This window comes from Rattus norvegicus, chromosome 14 (assembly GCF_036323735.1).
Source record: "Rattus norvegicus strain BN/NHsdMcwi chromosome 14, GRCr8, whole genome shotgun sequence".
NCBI classification, from domain to species: domain Eukaryota; kingdom Metazoa; phylum Chordata; class Mammalia; order Rodentia; family Muridae; genus Rattus; species Rattus norvegicus.
In genome coordinates, this window is record NC_086032.1 from 20,984,263 (window position 1) to 21,010,322 (window position 26,060).

Genomic DNA, 26,060 nt, shown 5'->3' on the forward strand with positions numbered 1-26,060 from the left:
TCTCAGAAAATTGGACATTGAACTACCTGAGGACCCAGCTATACCTCTCTTGGGCATATACCCAAAAGACGCCCCAACATGTAACAAAGACACATGCTCCACTATGTTCATAGCAGCCTTATTTATAATAGCCAGAAGCTGGAAAGAACCCAGATGCCCTTCAAAAGATGAATGGATACAGTAAATATGGTATATCTACACAATGGAATATTACGCATCTATCAAATATAATGACTTTATGAAATTCATAGGCAAATGGATGGAACTGGAAAATATCATCCTGAGTGAAGTAACCCAATTACAGAAAAACTCACATGGTATGCACTCATTGATAAGCGGATATTAGCCCAAATTCGCAAAGTACCTTGAATGTACAGAACACATGAAACTCAAGAAAAATGACAAAATGCAGATGCTTCACTCCTTTAAAAGAGGAACAGGAATACTCTTGGGAGGGGATAGGGAGTCAATGTTTAGAACAGAGACTGAAGTAATGCCCATTCAGAGCCTGCCCTACATGTGGCCCATACATATACAGCCACCAAACTAGATAAGATGGATGAAGAAAGTGCAGGCTGACAGGATCCGGATGTAAATCTCTCCTGAGAGACAGAGCCAAATATGGCAAATACTTAGGCAAATGCCAGCAGCAAACCATGAAAATGAGAATGGGACCCCCGTTGAAGGAATCAGAGAAAGGACTGAAAGAGCTTGAAGGTGCTCGAGACCCCATATGAACAACAATGCCAAGCAACCAGAGCTTCCAGGGACTAAGCCACTACCCAAAGACTATACATGGGCTGACCCTGGGCTCCAACCTCATAGGTAGCAATGAATAGCCTAGTAAGAGCACCAGTGGAAGGGGAAGCCCTTGGTCCTGCCAAGACTGAAATCCAGTGAACGAGATTGTTGCGGGGAGAGCAGTAATGGTGGGAGGATGGGGAGGGGAACACACATATAGAAGAGGAGAGGGAGGAGTTAGGGGGATGTTGGCCTGGAAACCGGGAAAGGGAATAACCATTGTATATAAGAAATACCCAAATTAATAAAGATGGAGAAAAAAGTCATTATTTCTTTTTCCTATCACCATGGTATCTGTTACTTACCAGCTTTGAGCAATGCAAGTTATATTTTAACCTCTTGTATAAAGCTTTTCGGATAAAAGATCAAGCAGTGATAGAAGGGAACACACTGTGACCAGAAGGACTTTGATGTTCAAAATGCCCAGAAAGTGGATTTCTGCTCTGTTCCTGCTACAGATAAGTTACTGTTTCAAATCTGGGCACTGTGGGAAGGTGTTGGTGTGGCCGATGGACTTTAGTCACTGGATGAATATAAAAATAATCCTTGATGAACTTGTACAGAGGGGCCATGAGGTCACTGTTCTGAAACCTTCGGCTTACTTTTTTCTTGATCCGAAAAAATCGTCTGACCTTAAGTTTGAAATTTTTTCTACATCTATCAGTAAAGATGAGCTGCAAAATCATTTCATAAAACTTTTGGATGTGTGGACTTATGAGTTGCCAAGAGATACATGTTTGTCATATTCTCCTATCCTTCAAAATCTAGTTTATGAATTTTCTTATTTTTATCTAAGTATTTGTAAAGACGCTGTTTCAAACAAGCAGCTCATGACAAAACTACAGGAATCCAAGTTTGATGTTCTTTTCGCAGATCCTGTGGCTTCCTGTGGGGATCTGATAGCTGAACTGCTCCACATTCCTTTTCTGTACAGTCTTAGCTTCTCTCCAGGCCACAAACTTGAAAAGTCCATTGGAAAATTTATACTCCCTCCATCTTATGTGCCTGTAATTTTGTCGGGACTGGCTGGCAAAATGACATTCATAGACAGGGTAAAAAATATGATATGTATGCTTTATTTCGACTTTTGGTTCGAGATACTTAGACACAAGGAATGGGACACGTTTTACAGTGAGATTTTGGGTAAGTTACATTTTTGCTCAGTAGACTGAAAACCTAAGTTTCACATGTGTGTAAGACTTATGTCCATGAAATACAAAGTGAAGTAATCTTTTATAGGTGATCAAATGTATAATGATAGCAGCCATCCAAGTCACAACCTCTTGTAAAAGCTCATGTAATTCATCAAATGGAAGAAGGTAACTCTTCTCATACAAGACATTTTGGTTAGCTATACCGTTGCATAGAGATGAAACTAGATGGTCTCTGGGTGATTCTTTACTCATCCTGTATTTTAGTAAGTTTCTAAGCAGTTAGCAAATCTTGTTTCATGAAGGTTCAAGAATGATATATTTCACAGTATCAATATGTATATAAACATTGAAGAAATTATTTTCTTTTGCCTAGGCCAGTGTCTTCATTTAAAATGAAAATGTAGGGTCCGAAAACATGGACAAAGGGTTGAGATTGTTTCTATACAGTTTAGTACCTGAGCTCTCTTCCCAGTATCACTCATTTCCAATGGCAGAAACCTGCCTATAACTTCAGTTTCAAGAGAAATGCTGCCCTTTGATGATCCACAGGCACTGGTTTAAACTTAACCTATGCTCTTGCAGATATGCATACAAATAAATGAAAAGATAGATCATAAAATATTTTCTTTCTTTATTTTTTTAAAATTTCCCTAATCTTGGAAGCTATTTTGGTATTTCCCAAGTTTAGAAGTGCCACTGATGTTTCTACCAGTCCCACATTTCTTTTTTGAGTCCCTTCCAAAATTCGATTGCAAATGGCTAAATTCAACAGAAGCATGGACACACGTGCTGAAGTTTTTGAAGTCATGTCCTTATTTCTCTTGAAAATATCTGACAGCTAAACTAGCCCAAAATTCCTATTATTTTTTTTTTATTATTAAATTGAGTATTTCTTATATTCATTTTGAGTGTTATTCCCTTTCCCGGTATCCGGGCAAACAACCCCCTCCCCCCTCTTCTTCCTTATGGGTGTTCCCCTCCCGACCCTCCCCCCATTGCCGCCCTCCCCCCACCAGTCTAGTTCATTGGGGGTACAGTCTTAGCAGGACCCAGGGCTTCTCCTTCCACTGGTGCTCTTACTAGGATATTCATTGCTACCTATGAGGTCAGAGTCCAGGGTCAGTCCATTTATAGTCTTTAGGTAGCGGCTTAGTCCCTGGAAGCTCTGGTTGCTTAGCATTGTTGTACATATGGGGTCTCGAGCCCCTTCAAGATCTTCCAGTTCTTTCTCTGATTCCTTCAACGGGGGTCCTATTCTCAGTTCAGTGGTTTGCTGCTGGCATTCGCCTCTGTATTTGCTGTATTCTGGCTGTGTCTCTCAGGAGCGATCTACATCCGGCTCCTGTCGGTCTGCACTTCTTTGCTTCATCCATCTTGTCTAATTGGGTGGCTGTATATGTATGGGCCACATGTGGGGCAGGCTCTGAATGGGTGTTCCTTCAGTCTCTGTTTTAATCTTTGCCTCTCTCTTCCCTGCCAAGGGTATTCTTGTTCCCCTTTTAAAGAAGGAGTGAAGCATTCACATTTTGATCATCCACCTTGAGTTTCATTTGTTCTAGGCATCTAGGGTAATTCAAGCATTTGGGCTAATAGCCACTTATCAATGAGTGCATACCATGTATGTCTTTCTGTGATTGGGTTAGCTCACTCAGGATGATGTTTTCCAGTTCCAACCATTTGCCTACGAATTTCATAAAGTCGTTGTTTTTGATAGCTGAGTAATATTCCATTGTGTAGATGTACCACATTTTCTGTATCCATTCCACTGTTGAAGGGCATCTGGGTTCTTTCCAGCTCTGGCTATTATAAATAAGGCTGCAATGAACATAGTTGAGTACGTGTCTTTTTTATATGTTGGGGCATCTTTTGGGTATATGCCCAAGAGAGGTATAGCTGGATCCTCAGGCAGTTCAATGTCCAATTTTCTGAGGATCCTCCAGACTGATTTCCAGAATGGTTGTACCAGTTTGCAATCCCACCAACAATGGAGGAGTGTTCCTCTTTCTCCACATCCTCGCCAGCATCTGTTGTCCCCTGAGTTTTTGATCATAGCCATTCTCACTGGTGTGAGGTAAAATCTCAGGGTTGTTTTGATTTGCATCTCCCTTATGACTAAAGATGTTGAACATTTCTTTAGGTGTTTCTCAGCCATTTGCCATTCCTCAGCTGTGAATTCTTTGTTTAGCTCTGAACCCCATTTTTTAATAAGGTTATTTGTTTCCCTGCGGTCTAACATCTTGAGTTCTTTGTATATTTTGGATATAAGGCCTCTATCTGTTGTAGGATTGGTAAAGATCTTTTCCCAATCTGTTGGTTGCTGTTTTGTCCTAACCACAGTGTCCTTTGCCTTACAGAAGCTTTGCAGTTCTATGAGATCCCATTTGTCGATTCTTGATCTTAGAGCATAAGCCATTGGTGTTTTGTTTAGGAAATTTTTTCCAGTGCCCATGTGTTCCAGATGCTTCCCTAGTTTTTCTTCTATTAGTTTGAGTGTGTCTGGTTTGATGTGGAGGTCCTTGATCCACTTGGACTTAAGCTTTGTACAGGGTGATAAGCATGGATCGATCTGCATTCTTCTACATGTTGCCCTCCAGTTGAACCAGCACCATTTGCTGAAAATGCTATCTTTTTTCCATTGGATGGTTTTGGCTCCTTTGTCAAAAATCAAGTGACCATAGGTGTGTGGGTTCATTTCTGGGTCTTCAATTCTATTCCATTGGTCTATCTGTCTGTCTCTGTACCAATACCATGCAGTTTTTATCACTATTGCTCTGTAATACTGCTTGAGTTCAGGGATAGTGATTCCCCCTGAAGTCCTTTTATTGTTGAGGATAGCTTTAGCTATCCTGGGTTTTTGTTATTCCAGATGAACAAAATTCCTATTCTTATAATTCTGAACATATTGATTCTTTTATAATATAAATGCTTTTAAACATATTAAAATTAAACAAGACTAGATGCATTAGTCATAGATTTAGCTATTTATAATCATTATAATTCCATATAAGGAATAAAGACTACTTACAAACTATCAGGACACTGAATACACTGGCTAGGGTGCACATCAAGGTGAAAGTTTTGACGTGGAGTGTCTGCTTATATTTACATAGGTTTTTTTTTGAAGTGTTGGAGAGAAAACACTGATTGCATATTCACATATTGGCCTAGAGGTTTATTTCCTGTATATATTTATGGTTTTATATTATTGAGGAAGCATAAAATAAGACTTACAGATTAATTTAAAAATAAATACAAGTTACCATGTATTTATATGATCTATAAATCAGTTTTTGATATGTTATATTATACATTAAAACATTACATTTTACATGCACATGTTCTACATAAAACATAAATTCTTCCAACATTTTAAGGAAATAGATTTCATACTCAGCAGACAGTTCTGTCAAATTTTCTCTGTCTCATTTGCTCATTTTCCCTATCTAGGAAGGCCCACCACCGTAGATGAGACAATGAGCAAAGTAGAAATATGGCTTATTAGATCCTATTGGGATTTGAAATTTCCCCACCCAACATTACCAAATGTTGACTATATTGGAGGACTCCATTGCAAACCTGCTAAACCCTTGCCTAAGGTAAATACATTCTTTTTGTGTTTTTCATTTCATATCATTTCGGATGAAATGTTCTACATCTTTCATTACATTCTTCTCCCACTAATAGAGATATGTGGGAAGTGGAATTAAAAGTCCTGCTAAATGGGAGCTAAATAAACCCAGAAAAGAGGATGACAGACATAAAAAAATATATCAGTGAGTTAAGTCATGTAGGCTATTGGAGTGATTAGCAATTGGGTAAAGTTCTTTACCAAGCAACCATAAGAAAATGAGTTTGAATTCCAGTGCCCATATACAGAGTTGAGTATTCTGGCACAGCATGTATGACTTTAGTAATGAGTTGCAGAATCAGGTTAAAACTGAGGATACTAACTTGTTAAAATAGTGAGATTCATGTTCAATGAGAGACAATCTCAGAAATAATATGTTAAAGTTAATAGAGTAGAACATCTGATTTTATCATGGCCTTCATTAGCTAAAACAAATGTAGGGAATTTGGAGAAATTAAGAAAATATGCTCATTAATAACAATATCAAAAATTATTACATACTATGTGATTGTTTATTACAGTTATGATTATTTTATAAAGAGTCAAAACATTTTATTTATCATAGAAGGAAATGTGCATTAACTGTCACATGTGTACATACCACAGCATAGATATCATTTAATTAAACTCTAGCTAAGAGTATTAAATCAGCCATTATAGGAGAAAACTGAACAGTAATGCGACATTTGTGAATTCTGTTGGATGAAAAATGTAATTCAGTTACAAATTTACCAATAGTTCACACAATATATTTGCATTCGTTAGCTTTCAATTCACCAGAGGAAAACATTGAGAACATTTGTTGAACAAGTATGAGTATACTACATACTGCTGCCTGTGTTTTTCCATGCCAGTTCTGTCTTTTGTATGTTTTGTATGATTCTATACATTCCTAAGAATACTTCAATTTTTATTTTCCTAGAGTTCTTTTGTAAAGCTTTCATAAGTGATTGTTCTACAATTGCTATTGTGTGACCGAGAAAGTGATTTATTCACAGGATATGGAAGAATTTGTCCAGAGCTCTGGAGAGCACGGTGTGGTGGTGTTTTCTCTGGGGTCAATGGTCAGCAACATGACAGAAGAAAAGGCCAACGCAATTGCATGGGCCCTTGCCCAGATTCCACAAAAGGTGAGATAAAGTGCCCATGGGAGGTGACTGTAAACTGAGACTGTAAAAGTACTCAGAAAGTCTGATTCTAACAGTGATTGTGTGAAACCTAAAGGTTTAGCTAATGTCTAATTTACCAAGCCAAATTACAAACAGAAACACACAAGAGATGTCACAATACAGAGGATATTTTTGACTACAAGTGCCTTGAATATCAATCTTGTGATTTCTGTAGGTACATTCTGAAATGGTGGCATTCTGATGACAAGGGTCATGACTGTGAAGGGCATAGGTTGATATAGAAAATTCTTCTTGATTTCTCATGAAATGATAATAGTTGCAGCCATTGTTAGTTCTTGTGAACCAAAACCAACATGTACAGAACTTGTGCAACTGAAAACACAACAAATCTAAGACAACCCTTCACTAGTGGATGACCACACATGGGAAAATATTTGGAAAGGACAAATGGCTCCTTAAAATTTATTGTTTGATTTTAATTTTGATGATAAAAGCATACATAGTTAATACTGCACAGGTCAAATTAATACATTGGGCTTTCACAATGCACTGGCAATTTATTGGAGTATTTAACACAAACCCTTGTGGAGCTGCTTCCCAGAGACTGTGACTTGACACAATTTCATACTGTAACTCAGGTTAGTGGCTTCAATAGCCAGAAATCTCCATTCCTCAGACTCCTGAGGTAGGAAGATAGATGATTTTTAAGAACTTAAATAGTAGGGTGGGTAAGGAAGAGGGTGATTTAGTGAAGATTGGGGTAAGGAGGGATGAATAAGAAAAAAACATTATATGAAACTCTTAGGGAAATGAAAAAAGAGATATCAATGTAAATGTGTGGTCCTAGTCATTATTTGGAGTTCAGGTATGCAGATGATGCCAACATGCTCTGAACCTTTGGTCCACAGCAACTGCTCTTCAAAGGGTTGCATGTCTATGTTGTTGTAAAAATATAAAAATAAAATGGTAATTGTCTTTTACCCTGCTTGGTCCGCACCACGGTGCACCAAGATATCTTCTAGATATCTTGGTGGAAACACATCCCAGCCACACTTTCCTAAACTCAAACCCCCACATAAAAGAACATACAACACAATAATCTTAGATCCAATTGGTAAGATATAATTGCCCACTTAAACATACAAAGCCCAGTACCATCCATCCCTTGAGAACATTAATAACAACCTGTAAATACACAGAGCAGAATCATAACATCACCTGCCATGGCTTCTCCCCTCTCTCCATCTCCTCTTCTCCTCCTCTCTCCCTTAGTCTCCTCCTCTTCCTTCAAACTTCTCTCCCGCCCATCCTTCCTTCTCCTCCAATGACAGGCCTCCTTCTATCCTGTACCTGCCTCACCTGTGTCATCATCCTATATTTCACCCTTTTGTCTAATTAAAAAAAAAACTTTTCTCTAAAATATAAGCTGAGCACAACTACTATCATTTTGTAATTAAGAGCATAAAATATATCTAATACCCAGTCCAATGCTATATCAGTTAAACAGAACATTTAGTTATCCATTCCAGCTTGTGAAAGGCTTAAAATCTGTATTATATCTTGGCTAGCTTGTATACTACCTGATAACTATCCAATAAAATATGTATATTTAGCGTTAAACAGCCTGATAGGCTATGAGACTATGTCTTCAACCCTGTCAGAAATCTGGGAATGACCAAATATCTATACACATAGGAAGCCTAACACGGCTTGAGAACTGAGAGGTTGTAGAGACAAATCTCCACTAGCACAGTCCCCTGTTAGCAACATGTGAGCACAAGCCTTCTGGCCCAAAATCAACTGACAGACTCTAGAAATGCAGATTTTAAAGGGCTGATCACCCTGTCTTGGCAGAGTTTATCAGTCAACTATTTGCATAATTTGTCCATTTCTGGACAGTATTAGTCTGCAGATGAAACAGGCAATTTTGTGTAGTGGCTGCCTAGCCACAAAGTATTGCATCACCTGGAGGTAGAGATGTTCACATTCTTCATTAAATCCACCAAAGGGGAACTGTTAGGAGCAGACATGTCTCAGCAAAAGATCAATAACTTTAAATCTCAATTTTGTGGATTTCTGACGTTTTTTAAAACCATCTACTTATATAAGACAATATGTACTCTTGTCTTTATATCTTAATAATATCTTGAAAGTTCTCTCACAAAGTCAGTAATATGTTTGCTATTTGGCCCTTAACTCACATGTGTAATCAACTCAGATGTTTGTAATGACATCAATAGAAGGACTGGCTCTAAACCTTGTACTTTTAAACTCTTTTGACAAATAAATTCTATACCAAAGCAAAGATATGATTTCGGCTTAGTTACCAAATGAGATTATGACTGTACAATTCAATCTAGCTAATTCCTCCCTGTTAAATTACAACCAATTTTAAGTACCTCATAAAAACAATTTTAGAAAAAACACTTTCAGCCTCACAAAGTCCAGGGAATTGTGGCGACGACTCCTCTATAACGTCTTCAAGCTGTACATGGGTGTTGAGATATCCTTAGGGGTAGGGGGTAGGAAGAATGAAGCAAATGCTGTAGCTGATGTGTCCTGACTGGACTCAGCTGAAATCCTTGTGACCAGGATTCCAAGTAGGCACACTCTGTAAAATACAGCTTTGAAGACAAAGGTTTAGAATCGAGATATCTTTTTGTTTGATTCTCCTGAATAAAATTTTCAGGCGGTCTACCTCTATCAAATCTGATCAGTATGACTCTGTGAGGTTTCCAGAGCCTAATCACAGGTTTTAAAAATATAAAGACAAAATCTTTCTCCCAAAATACTGTGTTCCTTAGACTGAAACCAGAAAAGCTTGTATCTTGCACTCTCTCCCAGAGTAATAATATAATTATAAAACTCAAAGTCACACCCATTATGAAAATTAAACAATTTTTTAAAAAGGAAGTAAGCTGAACAATGAGTCTGATAGGCTTTTGTACTCTATGAGATCAGGAATTTAACCCAAAATATATCCATCTGTTAAGCTCTCTACCCGGAGCCACAGATTTTTCTTTAACCTTAATAACTTCTAAAATATATGCTTGCATTCACTCTCCTTGGTTTTACAGACATTTCATCACAACTCTCTACTTGGAGTTAGTGACTAATTTTTCCCTATCTAAATTCTGAACCATGGATGAAAATCCCCACCTGATTCAGGTAATCTCTTTACTCTTTTCTTTCTAAAAACAGACTCAATCCCCTTTTAATAATACCTGCAATTAAGAAATAGCTTGTCTAACTAGGATTTCAACCCAAAATTCCCGTGGAGTCCACGTTAAAAAGAATATGAGTATCCTGAAAGAATTTCTAAACAACTTTCTTTAAAAAGCAGCTTTTAATCTCTGACTCTCTGATCTGCCATTACTTATCACACAGGAGGGGACCAACAGCCTGCCAGCCCAGGTGGCTTTGCCTTTCTTTGTTTGAATTCCTGCTCTTAAGATATTAACTTGGCACCAGCCTCCTCTTACTTAGAAAATAAAAACTTTCTCTCAACTCTCAGGATTACTAGTGCATTCTTGCCCATCACATTAGTGTGCCATCTGTTGTTATAAAAATATAAAAATAATAAAGAGTATAGTTGTCTTTTACCCCGCTAGGCCCACGCCACAGTGTCCCAAGATATTTGCTAGATATTTTGGCGGAAACACATCCCAGCCACACTTTCCTACACTCAAACCCCCACATAAAAGAACACACAACACAATAATCTTAGATCCAGTTGGTAAGATATAATTGCCCACTTAAACATACAAAGCCCAGTACCATCCATCCCTTGAGAACATTAATAACAACCTGTAAATACACAGAGCAGAATCTTAACATCACCTGCCATGGCTTCTTCCCTCTCTCCATCTCCTCTTCTCCTCCTCTCTCCCTTAGTCTCCTCCTCTTCCTTCAAACTTCTCTCCCACCCATCCTTCCTTCTCCTCCAATGACAGGCCTCCTTCTATCCTGTACCTGCCTCACCTGTGACATCATCCTATATGTCTACTCGGCTGAAGTTGGTACAGAAGGTTTAATACCTGTGTTTGAATCCTACACTGTCACCATTTCATAGAAAGGTGGAAGCCAGAGGCATTAGCCAACTTTATTCAGAGAATAACACTCCGAGGGTCACAAAAGGTCATATGAGTCCATAGCACATGATTTCCAGCTTCGTTCAATCATAAAATGATATGTGTATGATAAAACCAAAGTTTTGTCAAAAGAAACATGAAGGACAGCTTAAACACTGCCTGGCATACAGTAGGAAGTTGAAGTGGTTAACCTGAAGCAGACCCACTCTTCTCTGCTAGAGCTGAGAAGAGGGCCAAATCACAATCCAAGAGTAACTTCTGGGTTTGAAGAAACTATGGTCAATGACCCTTGTCTAGTTTTCTTAGAATGTTTTCACAAGCACTGAAAAATTTCCTCTATGTTCAGAGTCTTTTCTCACATCTCTTCATTTCTGACTTTTTTAAGCACAGAATATCCAGAGTTATTTTAATATGCATTCAAATTTAGTTATATTTGGATGCATGAATATCCCCAGATTCATGGGAATAAACAGATGGACTCACCAGAAATCCTCAGGTGAGGACAGACAATGGCAACAGTTAACTTCTTGTTTGGTACATACAGTTCTTAATAGGCCAATGTAGATAGACTTTACTTCTGGTGGCAGAGTCAATGAATCTTTTTACCTTTTAGCTGGAGGATTTCTATCTTCATCATGACTGCCATTATTTTCTTACCTGCATTTTTGTCCTTCATGACTCAGGCCTAGAGGAGCCTGAGAGAAATCCAAATTGTTTCATTGGAACATCTGCAATGGCAGATACATATCCTTTGCCAAACCTTGAGACAGTTGGCCTCCCAAGGTGAAAGTAGTTGTAATCACCTAGGCCTGTCTAAAGGAAATCCAGAATACTATGTAGAGAAATAATTTGTGTTCCTGAATATTTATCACCTTCAGGTAAATTTAAAAATGAGCATATATTAGGAAAGTTCAAGGAGATCTCTTGCTGTCCTCCATGATGATTTATTTTTAATAATTGTTATTTTATGGAAGTAGAAGCAATTAAGAAAGCACAAAGGGAGACAACCCTGGATATAGAATACCAAAGGAAGAGACAAGGAGCCGTAGATACAATCATCACCAACAGAATACAAGAGAAAGAAGAGAGAATCTCAGGAGCAGAAGATTCCATAGAATCATCGACACAACGGTCAAAGATAATGTAAAATGTAAAAAGCTGCTGGTCCAAAATATACAGGAAATCCAGTACTCAATGAAAAGATCAAACCAAAGGACAATAGGTATAGAAGAGAGGGAAGACTGCCAGCCAAAAAGACCAGTAAATATCTTCAGCAAAATCATAGAAGAAAACTTCCCAAACTTAAAGAAAGAGATGTCTATAATCATACAAGAAGCCTACAGAACTCCAAATAGATTGGACCAGAAAAGAAACTCCTCCCATCACATAATAGTCAAAACACCAAATGCACAAAACAAAGAAAGAATATTAAAAGCAGTAAGGGAAAAAGGTCAAGTAACATATAAAGGCAGACCTATCAGAATCACACCAGACTTCTCACCAGAGACTATGAAAGCCAGAAGATCCTGGACAGATGTCATACAGACCCTAAGAGAACACAAATGCCAGCCCAGATTACTTTGTATCCTGCAAAACTCTCAATTAACATAGATGGAGATACCAAGATAGTCCATGACAAAACCAAATTTACACAATATCTTTCTACAGGAACCAGATGTAGATCTCTACTGAGAGACACAGCCAGAATACAGCAAATACATAGGCGAATACCATCATTAAACTACAGACCTGAGAAAGGGACCCCCGTTGTAGGAATCTTAAAAGGGACTGAAAGAGCTTGAAGGTGCTCGAGACCCCATATGAACAACAATGCCAACCAACCAGATCTTCTAGGACCTAAGGCCAGATCTTCTAGCCACTACCCAAAGACTATATATGGACTGACCCTGGGCTCCAACCTCATAGGTAGCCATGAATAGCCTAGTAACAGCACTAGTGGAAGGGGAAGCCCTTGGTCCTGCCAAGACTGAAATCCAGTGAGCGAGATTGTTGACGGGGGGTGGGGAAGCAGCAATGGTGGGAGGATGGGGAGGGGAACACCCTTAAAGAAAGGGAGGGGGAGAGTTTAAGGGGATGTTGGCCTGGAAACCAGGAAAGGGAATAACAATCTAAATGCAAATAAGAAATACCCATGTGGGTTGGGGATTTAGCTCAGTGGTAGAGCGCTTGCCTAGCAAGCACAAGGCCCTGGGTTCAGTCCCCAGCTCCGAAAAAAAGAAAAGAAAAAAAAAGTAAAAAAAATAGCCAGGTTACTAAAGATGACAAAAAAAGAAAAAAAAATGTTATTTTAACATTCCATGTGTTCTCTCAATTATACCCTGGCCATGATGGTCATAAAGAATTCTTAAAATATGATGTATATTCCATCATTTACAGAAGTTTTAATTTTTTCTGCTACAGCCTAGTCCACTGTCAGTTTCTATTAATGTAGGCACTCCTTATCGTCAAAAGTTTAGATAAGAAAATGTACATTGCAAAAGAATTTTCTGAGTACAGTGGTAGAACCAAAAGAAATTTAGAATGTATATCAATGCACATATGCAGGTACACATCCAAGAGAGAAGAGCATAGTGAATTGCATCTATTTTTTCTAATTTCTTATTTTTATCTTTTTTGTCAACTCTTGCTTTATGAATATGATATCAAAATGGATAATAAATAGTATATTCTTGTAAAATTTGTATAACTTTTCTATGTGTGATATGGTATTGACAATAGTTCCTCCCATGATATACCAATTGACCAAGAAGAGAAAGGCAAGTAAAATATTATGGCCATTATAAAGTAGATGGATCCATTCCAAAGGCTTATTCATTTTGTTGTTTAATACATATAGGAGAAAATTTAGTGGAAAAAAATAAGTGTAAAGGCAGTGAGGATTCCACAATATAAATAATGCCTTTTTACTTTGATTCAAATAGATGTAATAATTTTGACTCTGAAAATGAAATCATCGATTTTCTAATGCCATCAGCCAGAGTTAAATAGAATGGTTAGTCTACAATTAGGTATTCTCAAATATAGTATGTAGGTGATAAATATTCTCTGATAATTTTGAAAGTTGTTCAATGTTTTTAAATTGTTCTTTTCATGGTTACCAACAATCATTCTTGTTACTAGTTGACCTAGATATTACAATGTCTGACCTTTGTACCATGACAGGAGTAATAATTATTCCATATTTATGTAGCACATTCTGAACCTTGCCATATACATATTGTAGGTCTTTTGGTTTGGAGGTGATTATCAGAAAATCATCGATATAATGAATAATATAACCATAAGAGAAGGCATGCCTCATAGGTCTATAACCATTACAGCGTGAAATTGAGGCATCAGAGTGCATTTTGCCATCCTCTGAGGTAATAAAGGACATTGAAATTACAGCTGTGGTTCTTAAGGGTTGAGTGAAGAAACAGAAAAGGCTAAACATACCTTATTATTAAGATGAATAGGTATAGTGTAAAAGCAGTTTTTCAAATTCATAACAATTGAAGACCAATCTTTACTAATAGGTGTCAGTGTAGGTAATGGCTGTAAAGCTCAAATAGACCACATGGCAGCATTAAGATTTCACAAGTCAACTAAGCATTCTGTTTATCATATTTGGAAGTTACAAACCATGATAAACTACTGTGACTCCAAAAGTAATACAACTATTCCAGGCAGATTCGTTCCCCAATAACCTGTCTGTCAATTAATAGGGCATTGGAGATGGGAAATGGCAATACTTTAGTACAAGGACTATCCAGTGCAGCACTTGCTTGAGTAGTAGCTTGTAATAAAATAATAGATTGGGTATACTCTGAAGCTGGCAGAAATTTTATATTCTTTAGATTTAAATCCTCACATTGTCTAGTCTTAGGATTCCCTCATAAGGCTGGCATTGTTTTTCTTTTTTTTTGCCAAGCAATGTATTGCCATACTCACCATATTTCTTTCATCATTCCTTATCCTAATGTTTGTCCTTTTTGCATACAGAGTATAAGCCAGGTCTTCTTGATTCTGAGCACTGAACTGTTATAAGGGCAACTTACTTTGATTCTTAAAGTGGTCACTTTAACAATGTCAATTTTTGTAGAACAAACTTTCCTCAAACAGGTGATTTCCCTCTAGGTTTGTAAGTCCGTACAGAGCTTCATAACTTCAGAAAGTCGATAACATTCTCTCTTTGAAACTTAATTAAACTTTGCCAATCATCATTGTAATTATCTGAAGTAACTCTTTAAGAACTCTAGAATTTATTTTACCTTTACTTATTTTTCAATAGCATCTCTGAATCTCCCTCTGAAATTGGCATAAGGTGCAGAGGTATCTTACATATTTCTATATTTCAAGATACTAAGTCTGATTCCATATTAGTTTTCATGCAGGTAGCCATAGTAGCATATCTAATGTGAGGGGACTGAAGGAGGTATATCTTACAACTTGTAATTTGTTGATAAAAATCCTTGTCAGCCTTTATCTATGATATTTCTGGGATTATCCCTCAGTCCTAACTGCTGAATGTTTTAATGGGCTTTACCTTCAAGCCATACCTACCAGTGAGGAAATTGAAATGTGCTAAGAAGTATTTTAGCAATTAAATGAAAACCATAAGGCAGAGTTTTTGCCACATTGCCCCAACCAAAGTTAGTCACAGTGGTATCGAGCAATAGGTCCATAGGAAGCACAGGCCCATTTAAAATCTTTCACAATATCCATATCTAATTCCTGATAAACATTTTGATTTTATTGAAACTTTACTAGGAACCACTAACAAGGTTCGAGAGGAATGGATGGATGAATTTCTTTCCCTTGAATTGTCTGAGCTTGCCTAGGATGCAGTAATAGCTTTGTCCATAGGCTCTCCTAAATCCTCTTTAAACAGGGAAATATTTCAGGATTTGATCACCTGTGCAGTTCCCAGTAGTGCTATTTTCCTTTGTATTTTGTCTGCACTGGGAAATCTGCTCCTGATCTTTTTTTAATATTTTTTATTTAAGTTTATTTAAATTTCAAATGTTATCTCCTTTCCAGTTTCCAGTCAATAAACCACCTATCACATCCCCCCCTTCTATGAGGGTGTTCCCTGACCCAACACACACCTTCCCGCCTCCCTGTCCTGACATTGCACTACACTAGTGAGTCTAGCCTTGCTAGGATCAAGGGCTTCTCCTCCCATTGGTGCCCAACTAGACCATCCTCTGCCACATGAACTTTAAAAAAATTTTTTTTAAAACATTGTTGTCATGTTTATATTCATGGAAGAACTTGGGCATCACTTCTTGGTGATTACTAACCTAATCTTTGTAAAGAAAGTATTTTGATAACAGTCTAAATCAATGTCCCTAAGACCAATATCAAGTATAGATCTCTATGTATTCTGCCCTGATATGCTGATTCAACTCTTACTGTGAGTGTGCCCAATTTCCTGATATGAACCCAACTTTAAATCCCCATTCAGTACCACTTATCATAGCTCAAGAGTAGAGTGAGACTAGGTACAATGGAGCTGATATGTGAATCAGAGTAACTTCTCATGAAATAGCCAACTTTATTCACAACCTCAAACAATGCATACTCTGAGGCTTAAGAAATGTCATATGAGTAAAGATCATAGGTCTTCAAGCTGTATACAATCACAAGGACCAGTCAGGATACTAATATATAGACTCAACTCCTATCTGGTGCACATAGGAAGATGGCACAGACACATAACAAGAGAAATCTTATTTCAAAGAAACATGGTAGCAAGACTCTTGTCCTGTTTTCTCAGAGTATTCTCAGTGCTCTAAGAGTTCTACTCACACAACTCCATTCCTGGACCATTCCAACACTACAATATGGAAGGGTTCTTCCAGATGAGTTAGATGACTCCATAGTCCTATGATCCAACACGTTGGCTATTAATTCCAAGTACTCATGGGCAAAGAGATTTCTGAATGGGAAACAAAAATCAATGACACACAATCAATGACAAAAAAATTGAAATTCAATAAGATTACATAAAATAAGTGAACAAATATAAAACTCCACAGTGTTTAAAATGTAGTTTTATTACAATATTAAGACTGGAATATTAGAGATGTCAAAATCATTTAGATGAAATAAATTATTAAAAATTTGCCAATACTCTTTGCAGATGAATTATGTCACCATGGCAACGTACTAATATTTTCCTGTATCATTAACTGTCTCATTTGTCTAAACATTTCTTCCTCAAAAGTGGAGATTATGGTTACCTGTGCGAGTGTAACACAAAAAATGCTGACACTATTGTGTGAGTCTTCTGAGTTCTCAGTACTTACTGCTTCTGACCCTCTCATCTATCCCATGGGAGGTATTCAGAGCAGTTTTCTCTATCCTTAAAAAAATGCTACATTTTAAAATTGTTTCTCTTTTAGAAATTATAATTATATCATTTCTGCCTTTCCATTCCTCCTTTCAAACACTCCCATAAACGTGCCCCCTTGGTCTTTTTCAAATACACCGAGCTCTGTTTTCCATTACTTGTTACATACACATATTTATGTCTCTACACTTATATTCCTAAATATATCCTGCTCTGTCTTTATAATGTTAAATATGACTGCATCAACAAAATTGTCTAACATTTAACAGGTTCTTTGGAAATTTGATGGCAAAACCCCAGCAACATTAGGACCCAATACCAGAGTCTACAAGTGGCTCCCGCAGAATGACATCCTGGGTAAGTCTCTGGAAATCAAATGCAACATCATGACTGAGTAACTGATTACTGTAGCTATTTCTTTTAACTTCAAACTCTTCGTATCACACATACTTCATGGATTATTTATTTAAGATAACAAGTTCTGACATGGATTTGGTCTTTATCCCTCATTTCTTTCTTCCTTTTCTTATTCCTATCTTTCTCTTTTTTTAAGTCAAGGGGATTTTATTCTAATTAATTATTGTTAACTAGAAACAAATATCAAAACTCTGATTTCTGCACAACAACTTTATAATGAAATATGTTGGCATACACATAAGTTTCTAAGAGGTTATAGTCCCATACCTTATTTACTGTTAAAAGACTCAATCCTAACACCACTTCCTTTTTCTTTCTCCTTCTGACTTTACATTTTAATCATTTTGCATAAACATGTGTTTACCAGTGCCTAACTCTCAACATGCAGATTGTTAAGGTTAAATAACTCCCTCGGTTTACAACAGAATGATTCTTAATCCACTCAGAGCAACCAAGGTCAACTTTAAAACATTGTTAAATTGGTTATTTTATTTATTTACATTTAAAGTGTTATTCCCCTTCCCATGTTCCCTTCCACAAAGCCACTATTCCCTGATTTTTTTTTCATACCTCTATGTGGGTGCTCCCACATCTCCTCAAATACTACTGGCTCAGCGGCCTAGTTTTCCCCTATCTTGAGTCATCAAGCCTCCACAGACTCAATGGGATTCCCTCCAACTGATGCCAGATAAGGGCATCCTTTCTCAAATATTCAGCTGGAGCCATGGAACACTCTGTTTGTATCTTTGGTTGGTGGTTTAGTCCCTGAGAATTTACGAAGGTCTGGTTGGTAGATATTGTTGTTCTTCCTATGGGGATGTAAACCCCTTTAGCTCCCTCACTCTTTGCCCTAACTTTTCCATAGGGGTCATCAAGCTCACTCTGATAGTTGACTGCAAGTATCCATATCCGTATTGGTCAGGCTCTGGAAAAGCCTTCTAGGGGACAGCTATATCAGGTTCTTGTCATATCAATGGTACCTGGGTTTGTTGTCTGCTGAGGGGATGGATCCCTTGGTGGAGCAGACTCTGGATGCCCTTTCTTTCAGTTTCTGCTCTACTCATTGTCCCTGCTTTTCCTTTTGACAGGAGGAATTCTGGTTTAAGATTTTTGAGGTGGGTGGTTGGGCCCATCCCTCAAACAGAGGCCTTGGCTATCCATTGAATATGGTCTCTGCAGACTTTCTCTCCCCTTTGTTGGTTATTTCAGCTAATGTCCTCCCTGTTTGTTCCTAGAAACCTCTTGAGTCCCTGGAACCTGGTGCTTTCTAATGTCTTTCACTAGTTGCATCTACACACCTCAATTCAAATTCCTGGCCCTCTGTACATCTCCCTTATATCCTCCTATATCTGAAATGCCATAGAATCTTTCCCTTCCTCTCCTTTCCTGCTCCAAGATCCCTCCTACCCTCTACTTATTTTGATTATTTTCTACTCCATTTGAGTATGACTGAAACATCCACATTTGTCTTCTTGAACTTCACATGGTCTGTGAGATGTGTCATTAGAATTTTGAGCTTTCTATGTCTTATAACCACTAATCAGTGAGTACATACAATGTGTGTTCTTTTGTGCCTGGGTTACCTCACTCAGGATGAGATTTTCTAGTTCCTTCCACTTCCCTTCAAATTTCAAGAAGTCATTTTTTTAACAGCTGAGTAATATTCCATTGTGTAAATGTGCCACATTTTCTGTATGCACTCGTCTGTTCAGGGACATCTGGGTTGTTATCATCTTCTGGCTATTTTAAATAAAGCTGCTATGAACATAGTGGAGCACAGTTTTTTGTTATATGTTGAGACATATTTTGGGTATATGCCCAGGAGTGGTATAGCTGTATGCTCAGGTAGCACTATGTCATATTTTCTGAGGAACCACGAAATTGACTTCCAGAATGGTTGTACCAGTTGGCAGTCCCACCAGCATTGGAGGACTGTTCCTCTTTCTCCATATCCTTACCAGAAACTGCTGTCACCCGAGTTTTTGATCTTAATCACTGGGACTGGTGTGAGGTGGAATCTCAGGGTCATTTTGATTTGCATTTTCCTGACGACTGAGGATGTTGAACATTTCTTTAAGGGCTTCTCACCCACTCAATCTTCCTTAGATAATAATTCTGCTTAGTTTTATACCCCATTTTTAAATGGGGTTATTTTGTTCTCTGGAGCCAAGCTTTTTAGTTCTTTGTATATTTTGCATGTTACCCCTCTATTGGATAGGTTTGGTAAAGATCTTTTGACAATCTGTGGGATTCCATTTTTTCACTCACTATTTTTATCTACTAGGGACTTCATATGTTCAACCAAAAAAGGGTTTTTCATACCTCAAGTCTCAAGCCACATTCAAATTTGCAAAAATACTTCTCCAGAAATTTAGTTTCTTCTTGCTCTGAGAAAGAAAAATATTTTAGAGATCTTATGATTTTATGAATCTTTATGTAAAAACATCTCCTTTCAGTTCCTCTTAGTATACATATCTCTTTCCAAGTCCAAAACTGCTAATCAATGTTAATCTGAATTTATCTTCTTGTAGGTCACCCAAAAACCAAAGCCTTTGTAACTCATGGTGGAGCCAATGGCCTCTATGAGGCAATCTATCATGGAATCCCTATGATTGGCATTCCTCTGTTTGGAGATCAACCTGATAATATTGCCCACATGGTGGCCAAAGGAGCAGCTGTTTCATTGAATATCAGGACAATGTCAAAGTTAGATTTTCTCAGTGCACTGGAGGAAGTCATAGACAATCCGTTGTGAGTATAACTTTCTATAATCATTCATTTATTCATTCAATCAATCAGTCAATCACTTGCTTATTCATATATATACGTTCATTGTTTTCTTACCAAAGACAAACAAACGAGAATTATACTGATATGAACCGACATATATTAGGGCACGATTCAGTACAAACATTATACTCTCCTTTACTCATTGTTTTTAAATTCCTTGTAAGGCCTTATGTTATTTTGCTATTTAAATCAGGGTAGTCTTAAGTGTGCAACCCTTCTGCTTTACCTTCCACACTACTTGGCCAAGAAGTATTTTTGACACCCCTGGACAATACCCCAAAAGAAATCTTTCATTTCTTGTGTGGGTTTTTTTTTATTAAGAATTCCATGGTTATTGGAAGGAGAACCATCCGGTTAGATGAGCAAAGTTCATTAAAATTATATATGTACATAGACCTGGAATAGAATGTAAGGTATAAGTAGCTAATAGTTTAATTCTTTTTTTGTCATACATTCCTGTTGTTATTGTCTCTATTTCTCTCCTCTTCTCCTCTTCCCAATTCCCTAATTAGATCCCTCAAAATCTGCTATCTCCCTTAACCCTATTCACACAGTCTTCTCTATTTACACCCCTTCCCAGTCTCTGAGGACTTTCTACTCTTCATATTCTTCTAAGAGATAAGTTGAATCTTAAATTGTAAATGACTGTAATATGAATACTAATGAATGAGGATGTTTTAATGAGAAGAAAGACACAGTTTTGCTCTTGTGCTTTGAAATTAAAACCATTGTAATTCTTACCTGTTTTTCTACATCAAACTGATATTTAGGAGTGGTAACTCAGGCCTCTATGTCACCCTCTACTTGTGTACCCATCAATAATTATTTCAACAGTAGAGTCAAATGCACTTGCATCATGCTTCTTTGTGAAATTCCATCAACTTTTCTAGAGTCAGAATGTTAACAAAAAATGAAGGTCAGCAATAATATCAAAAATTAGGCTCAATGGGTAAGAGCAGGGTTTTTTGTAGTATTCATTCCATCCATTGATGACCATTTTATCACTTATAGCTATAAAAAAAATGTTATGTTGTTGTCAACCATTCACCATGACCAGCCTATGAAGCCCCTGGACAGAGCTGTCTTCTGGATTGAGTTTATCATGCGCCACAAAGGGGCCAAGCACCTGAGACCACTTGGACATAACCTTCCCTGGTACCAGTACCACTCTCTGGATGTGATTGGATTCCTGCTCACCTGTTTTGCAGTCATTGCAGCTCTTACTGTAAAATGTCTCTTGTTCATGTACCGATTCTTTGTAAAGAAGGAAAAGAAAATGAAGAATGAGTAGAGCTCATTGACAATGCACTACAGAAATGAAATTTCAGCGTCATTCTAATTTATGAACCACCTTCTAAAAATTACTAATTTTTTATCAAGGTAGATAACCTTTGTAGGAAGACATATAACTCCGTGAATACTGATATGTACTCAAAAATCCATCATTTTTAAATTTTAAAACCACTTAATGTAAAAGTTACATTGTAGAAAAATGTGCAGAATAAAATTATTCTTGATAGAGTCCAAATAATCAAAGTATTAACCTTAAAATATTTGAATAGTGTCCATTAGCTTCTTTGTCTAATACTGAATCTGTAGCTTTCATACAATAAAATGTAGATAACTTGTACACGATAAATACTGGCATATAATTTTTTTTCTGTAATAGACTTAATTACTTGTTGTCTGGGATAAAGTGTGGTTAGTTTGGATATCAGTTTTAAAGGAATCTGTTGGCTCTTTTGTTCCTCTTACATAATATGCTAACATAGAGCATCTCAAGGGAAAAGCAGAACAGTTTATTTGGAGTTGTGACCACAGTTCCTTAAAATGTAGAGTAGCGGAGAAGGCAGGGCAGCAGTCATCCAGAGGAGGAAGCTCACTTGTCACATCTCAACCATATATGGAAAGCAGAGAGTGAGCAAGAAGTAGGGATAAGCTATGAACTTTCAAAGCTTAGTCCAGTGACGTACTTCATCCAAAAAGCTTTAACCACTTTAATTAAGATTCCATAACCTCAATCTGCACTACAAATTTTGGAAAATGTGCTCAAGTTCATAAACCTATCTGAAACATTTTACATTCAAACCAATAACAGGAAATCATTCTGTTTCTTAACTTTTTTAGCACACCTTATGCTGTTAACATTCTAGTCCTCCAAGTTCTAACACACCACCATAGAACACCTGTACTTCTTCAGTATACTTTAACTATGATCATGAGGAATAATGTTCATTGGAAATGAAACTTATGAACAGGGAACAAATTGAAGCCCTAAATAAAGTAAACTTAGTATTGAGATTGGATAGTTGTGACACTGGTTGTCATTCATATATAACATATACAAAGAACACAAGAATTTAGACTCTGGAGAACCAAATAGCCATATTAAAAAATGGGAAACAAAACAAAACAATGAATTCTTACACAGAATGGCTGGGAACCATCTAAAGAAATGTTCAGCATCCATCTTAGTCATTAGGGAAATGCAATTCAAAATGATCCTGAGATTTCACACCAGTCAGAATGACTAAGATCAACAACTCATGTGACAATAGATGTTGCTGAGGATGTTGAGAAAGAGGAACACTCCTCAACTATTGGTGGGATTGCAAGCTGGTACGAACTCTGTGGAAATCAGTCTGGGTATTCCTCAGATGGGTCTCATTAGACATAGTAGTACCTGAGGACCCAGTCGCACCTCTTTTGGGCATACACCCAAAAAGTGCCCCAACATATAACCAGAGCACAAACTCCACTATGTTTGTAGTCCCATTATTTATAATAGCGTGAAGCTGGAAAGAACTCAGAAGCCCTTCAAGAGAAGAATGGATAGATAAAATGTGGTACATCTGCGCAATGGAGTACTACTTAGCTATTAAAAACAATGACTCCATGAAATTCATAGACAAATTGATTGACCTAGAAAATATCATCCTGAGTGAGGTAACCCAAATACTGAAGAACACATGGTAGCCACTCACTGATAAGGGAATATTAGCCCAAAAGCTCGAATTTCCCAACATACAATCTACACACCACATGAATCTCAAGAAGAAGGGTGACCAAAATGTAGATAACTCACTCATTCTTAAAAGGGAGAACAAAAATGTCCATAGGAGGGGATATGGAGGCAAAGTTTAGAGTAGAGACTGAAGGAATGGACATTCAGAGCCTGAGTCACATGTGACCCATCGATACACCGCCACCAAAACTAGGTAAGATTGATGGAGCTAAGAAGTACACGCTGACGGGAGCCAGATATAGCTGTCTCCTGAGAGGCACAGCCAGAGAATGTCAAATACACATTTGAATGTTAGCAGCAAACCATCGGCCTGTGAAAGGGATCCCTGTTGGAGGAATTAGGGTAATAATTGAAAGAGCTGAAAGGGCTTATAACAGGAATGAACTCAGTTCCCCAGTAAAATGACACGGCCTAGCAGAATGGATGTTACATTAAAGAAAAACACTTCAAAAATAAACACAGACATATCATCAGAGTAATGAGCTCAAAAGAATAGTTTTAAAAACTAACAGGCCCAATACAGCCTCTAGGAAATGGTAGATAGGGGCACTGGAGCTGCGGGTCCCCTGCGCCCGAGATACCGCTGGAACCTGAAGGAACCGGATCAACAGTTCTCTGCACCCAAATCCCGTGGGAGGGAGAGCTAAGCCATCAGAGAGGCATACATGCCTGGGAAGCCAGAGGAGACTTTACTCTGCCCACATTTCTGACTCCAGAGGAAAACACCAAATGCCATCTGGGACCCTGGTGCACGGGGGATCTCGGAAAGGTGGCACAGGTACTCCTGGTTGCTGCCCTCGCATAGAGCTAGCTCTTAAGCAACACCCCATGAGCAAATTTGAGCCTCGGGACCACAGGTAAGACCAACTTTTGTGTTCCAAGTGACCTGCCTGGTGAACTCAGGACCCAGGCCCACAGGAACAGCTGAGGACATGTAGACAGGAAAAACAACACGCCCGAAAGCAGAACACTCTGTTCCCATAACTGGCTGAAAGAAAACAGGAAAATAGGTCTACAGCACCCCTGACACACAGGCTTATAGGACAGTGTAGCCACTGTCAGAAATAGAAGAACAAAGTAACACCAGAGATAATCTGATGGTGAGAGGCAAGCTCAGGAACCCAAGCAACAGAAACCAAGACTACATGGCATCATCGGAGCCCAATTCTCCCACCAAAGCAAACACAGAATATCCAAACACACCAGAAAACCAAGATCTAGTTTCAAAATCATATTTGATCATGATGCTGGAGGACTTCAAGAAAGACATGAAGAACTACCTTAGAGAAACGCAGGAAAACATAAATAAACAATTAGAGGCCTACAGAGTGGAATTACAAAAATCCCTGAAACAATTCCAGGAAAACACAATCAAACAGTTGAAGGAATTAAAAATGGAAATAGAAGAAATCAAGAAAGAACACAGGGGAACAACCCTGGATAAAGAAAACCAAAGGAAGAGACAAGGAGCCATAGATACAAGCATCATCAACAATTCAAGAGATAGAAGAGAGAATCTCAGGAGCAGAAGATTCCATAGAACTCATCGACACAACTGTCAAAGATAATGTAAAACAGAAAAAGCTATTGGTCCAAAACATACAGGAAATCCAGGACTCAATGAGAAGATCAAACCTAACAATAGGTATAGAAGAGAGTGAAGACTCCCAGCTCAAAGGACCAGTAAATATCTTCAACAAAATCATAGAAGAAAACTTCCATAACCTAAAGAAAGAGATGCCCGTAAGCATACAAGAAGCCTACAGAACTCCAAATAGATTGGACAAGAAAAGAAACTCCTCACATCACATAATAGTCAAAACACCAAATGCACAAAATAAAGAAAGAATATTAAAAGCAGTAAGGGAAAAAGGTCAAGTAACATATAAAGGCAGACCTATCAGAATCACACCAGACTTCTCGCCAGAGTCTATGAAAGACAGAAGATCCTGGACAGATGTCATACAGACCACAAGAGAACACAAATGTCAGCCCAGGTTACTGTATCCTGCAAAACTCTCAATTAACATAGATGGAGAAACCAAGATAGTCCATGACAAAACCAAATTTACACATTATCTTTCTACAAATTCAGCGCAACAAAGGATAATAAATGGTAAAGCCCAACATAAGGAGGCAAGCTACACCCTTTAAAAAGCAAGAAACTAATAGTCTTGGCAACAAAACAAAGAGAAGAAAAGCACACAAATATAACCTCATATCCAAATATTAAAATAACAGGAAACAATACTCACTATTCCTTAATATATCTCAACATCAATGGTCTCAACTCCCCAATAAAAAGACATAGATTAACAAACTGGATACGCAATGAGGACCCTGCATTCTGCTGCCTACAGGAAACACACCTCAGAGACAATGACAGACACTACCTCAGTGTGAAAGGCTGGAAAACAACCTTTAAGCAAATGGTCGGAAGAAGCAAGCTGGAGTAGCCATTCCAATATCGAATAAAATCAATTTTCAATTAAAAGTCATCAAAAAAGATAAGAAAGGACAGTTCATATTCATCAAAGGAAAAATCCACCAAGATGAACTCTCAATCCTAAATATGTATGCCCCAAATACAAGGGCACCTACATACCACTCTGCCCCTCAAACAGGACATCCTAAAACCAGGGCTTTCATCACACATGGTGGAACGAACG

General features: G+C 37.8%; 1 protein-coding gene and 1 long non-coding RNA gene across 2 annotated transcripts in view; one reads left to right on the forward strand and one right to left on the reverse strand.

Annotated features, from left to right (window-relative positions):
• Window positions 1-21,578, reverse strand: part of LOC120096588 (uncharacterized) — a 69,975-nt gene extending 48,397 nt beyond the window's left edge. The window contains exons 1-3 of the long non-coding RNA XR_010057491.1: window positions 21,108-21,578; window positions 19,899-19,963; window positions 16,616-16,745 (exon numbers count right to left, since the gene is read on the reverse strand). This is a non-coding gene — a long non-coding RNA (uncharacterized LOC120096588). The remainder of the gene's footprint in view (window positions 1-16,615; window positions 16,746-19,898; window positions 19,964-21,107) is intronic.
• Ugt2b (UDP glycosyltransferase 2 family, polypeptide B) lies at window positions 1,187-22,005 on the forward strand. Its single transcript, NM_031533.6, has 6 exons — window positions 1,187-1,944; window positions 5,403-5,551; window positions 6,582-6,713; window positions 17,429-17,516; window positions 20,108-20,327; window positions 21,378-22,005. Exons 1-6 carry the CDS (start codon window positions 1,221-1,223, stop codon window positions 21,655-21,657), a joined length of 1,593 nt encoding a protein of 530 aa, NP_113721.5. The 5' UTR covers window positions 1,187-1,220; the 3' UTR covers window positions 21,658-22,005.
• The last annotated feature ends 4,055 nt before the right edge of the window (window positions 22,006-26,060 follow it).

What these genes read in the sequence shown, in the direction of transcription:
- Ugt2b (NM_031533.6), top strand. Translation starts at nt 1,221, where the DNA reads ATGCCCAGAAAGTGGATTTCTGCTCTGTTCCTGCTACAGATAAGTTAC. An exon ending in GTTTTACAGTGAGATTTTGG is followed by an intron (nt 1,945 to 5,402) that starts GTAAGTTACATT and finishes TTCCCTATCTAG; the next exon opens with GAAGGCCCACCACCGTAGAT. An exon ending in TTGCCCAGATTCCACAAAAG is followed by an intron (nt 6,714 to 17,428) that starts GTGAGATAAAGT and finishes AACATTTAACAG; the next exon opens with GTTCTTTGGAAATTTGATGG.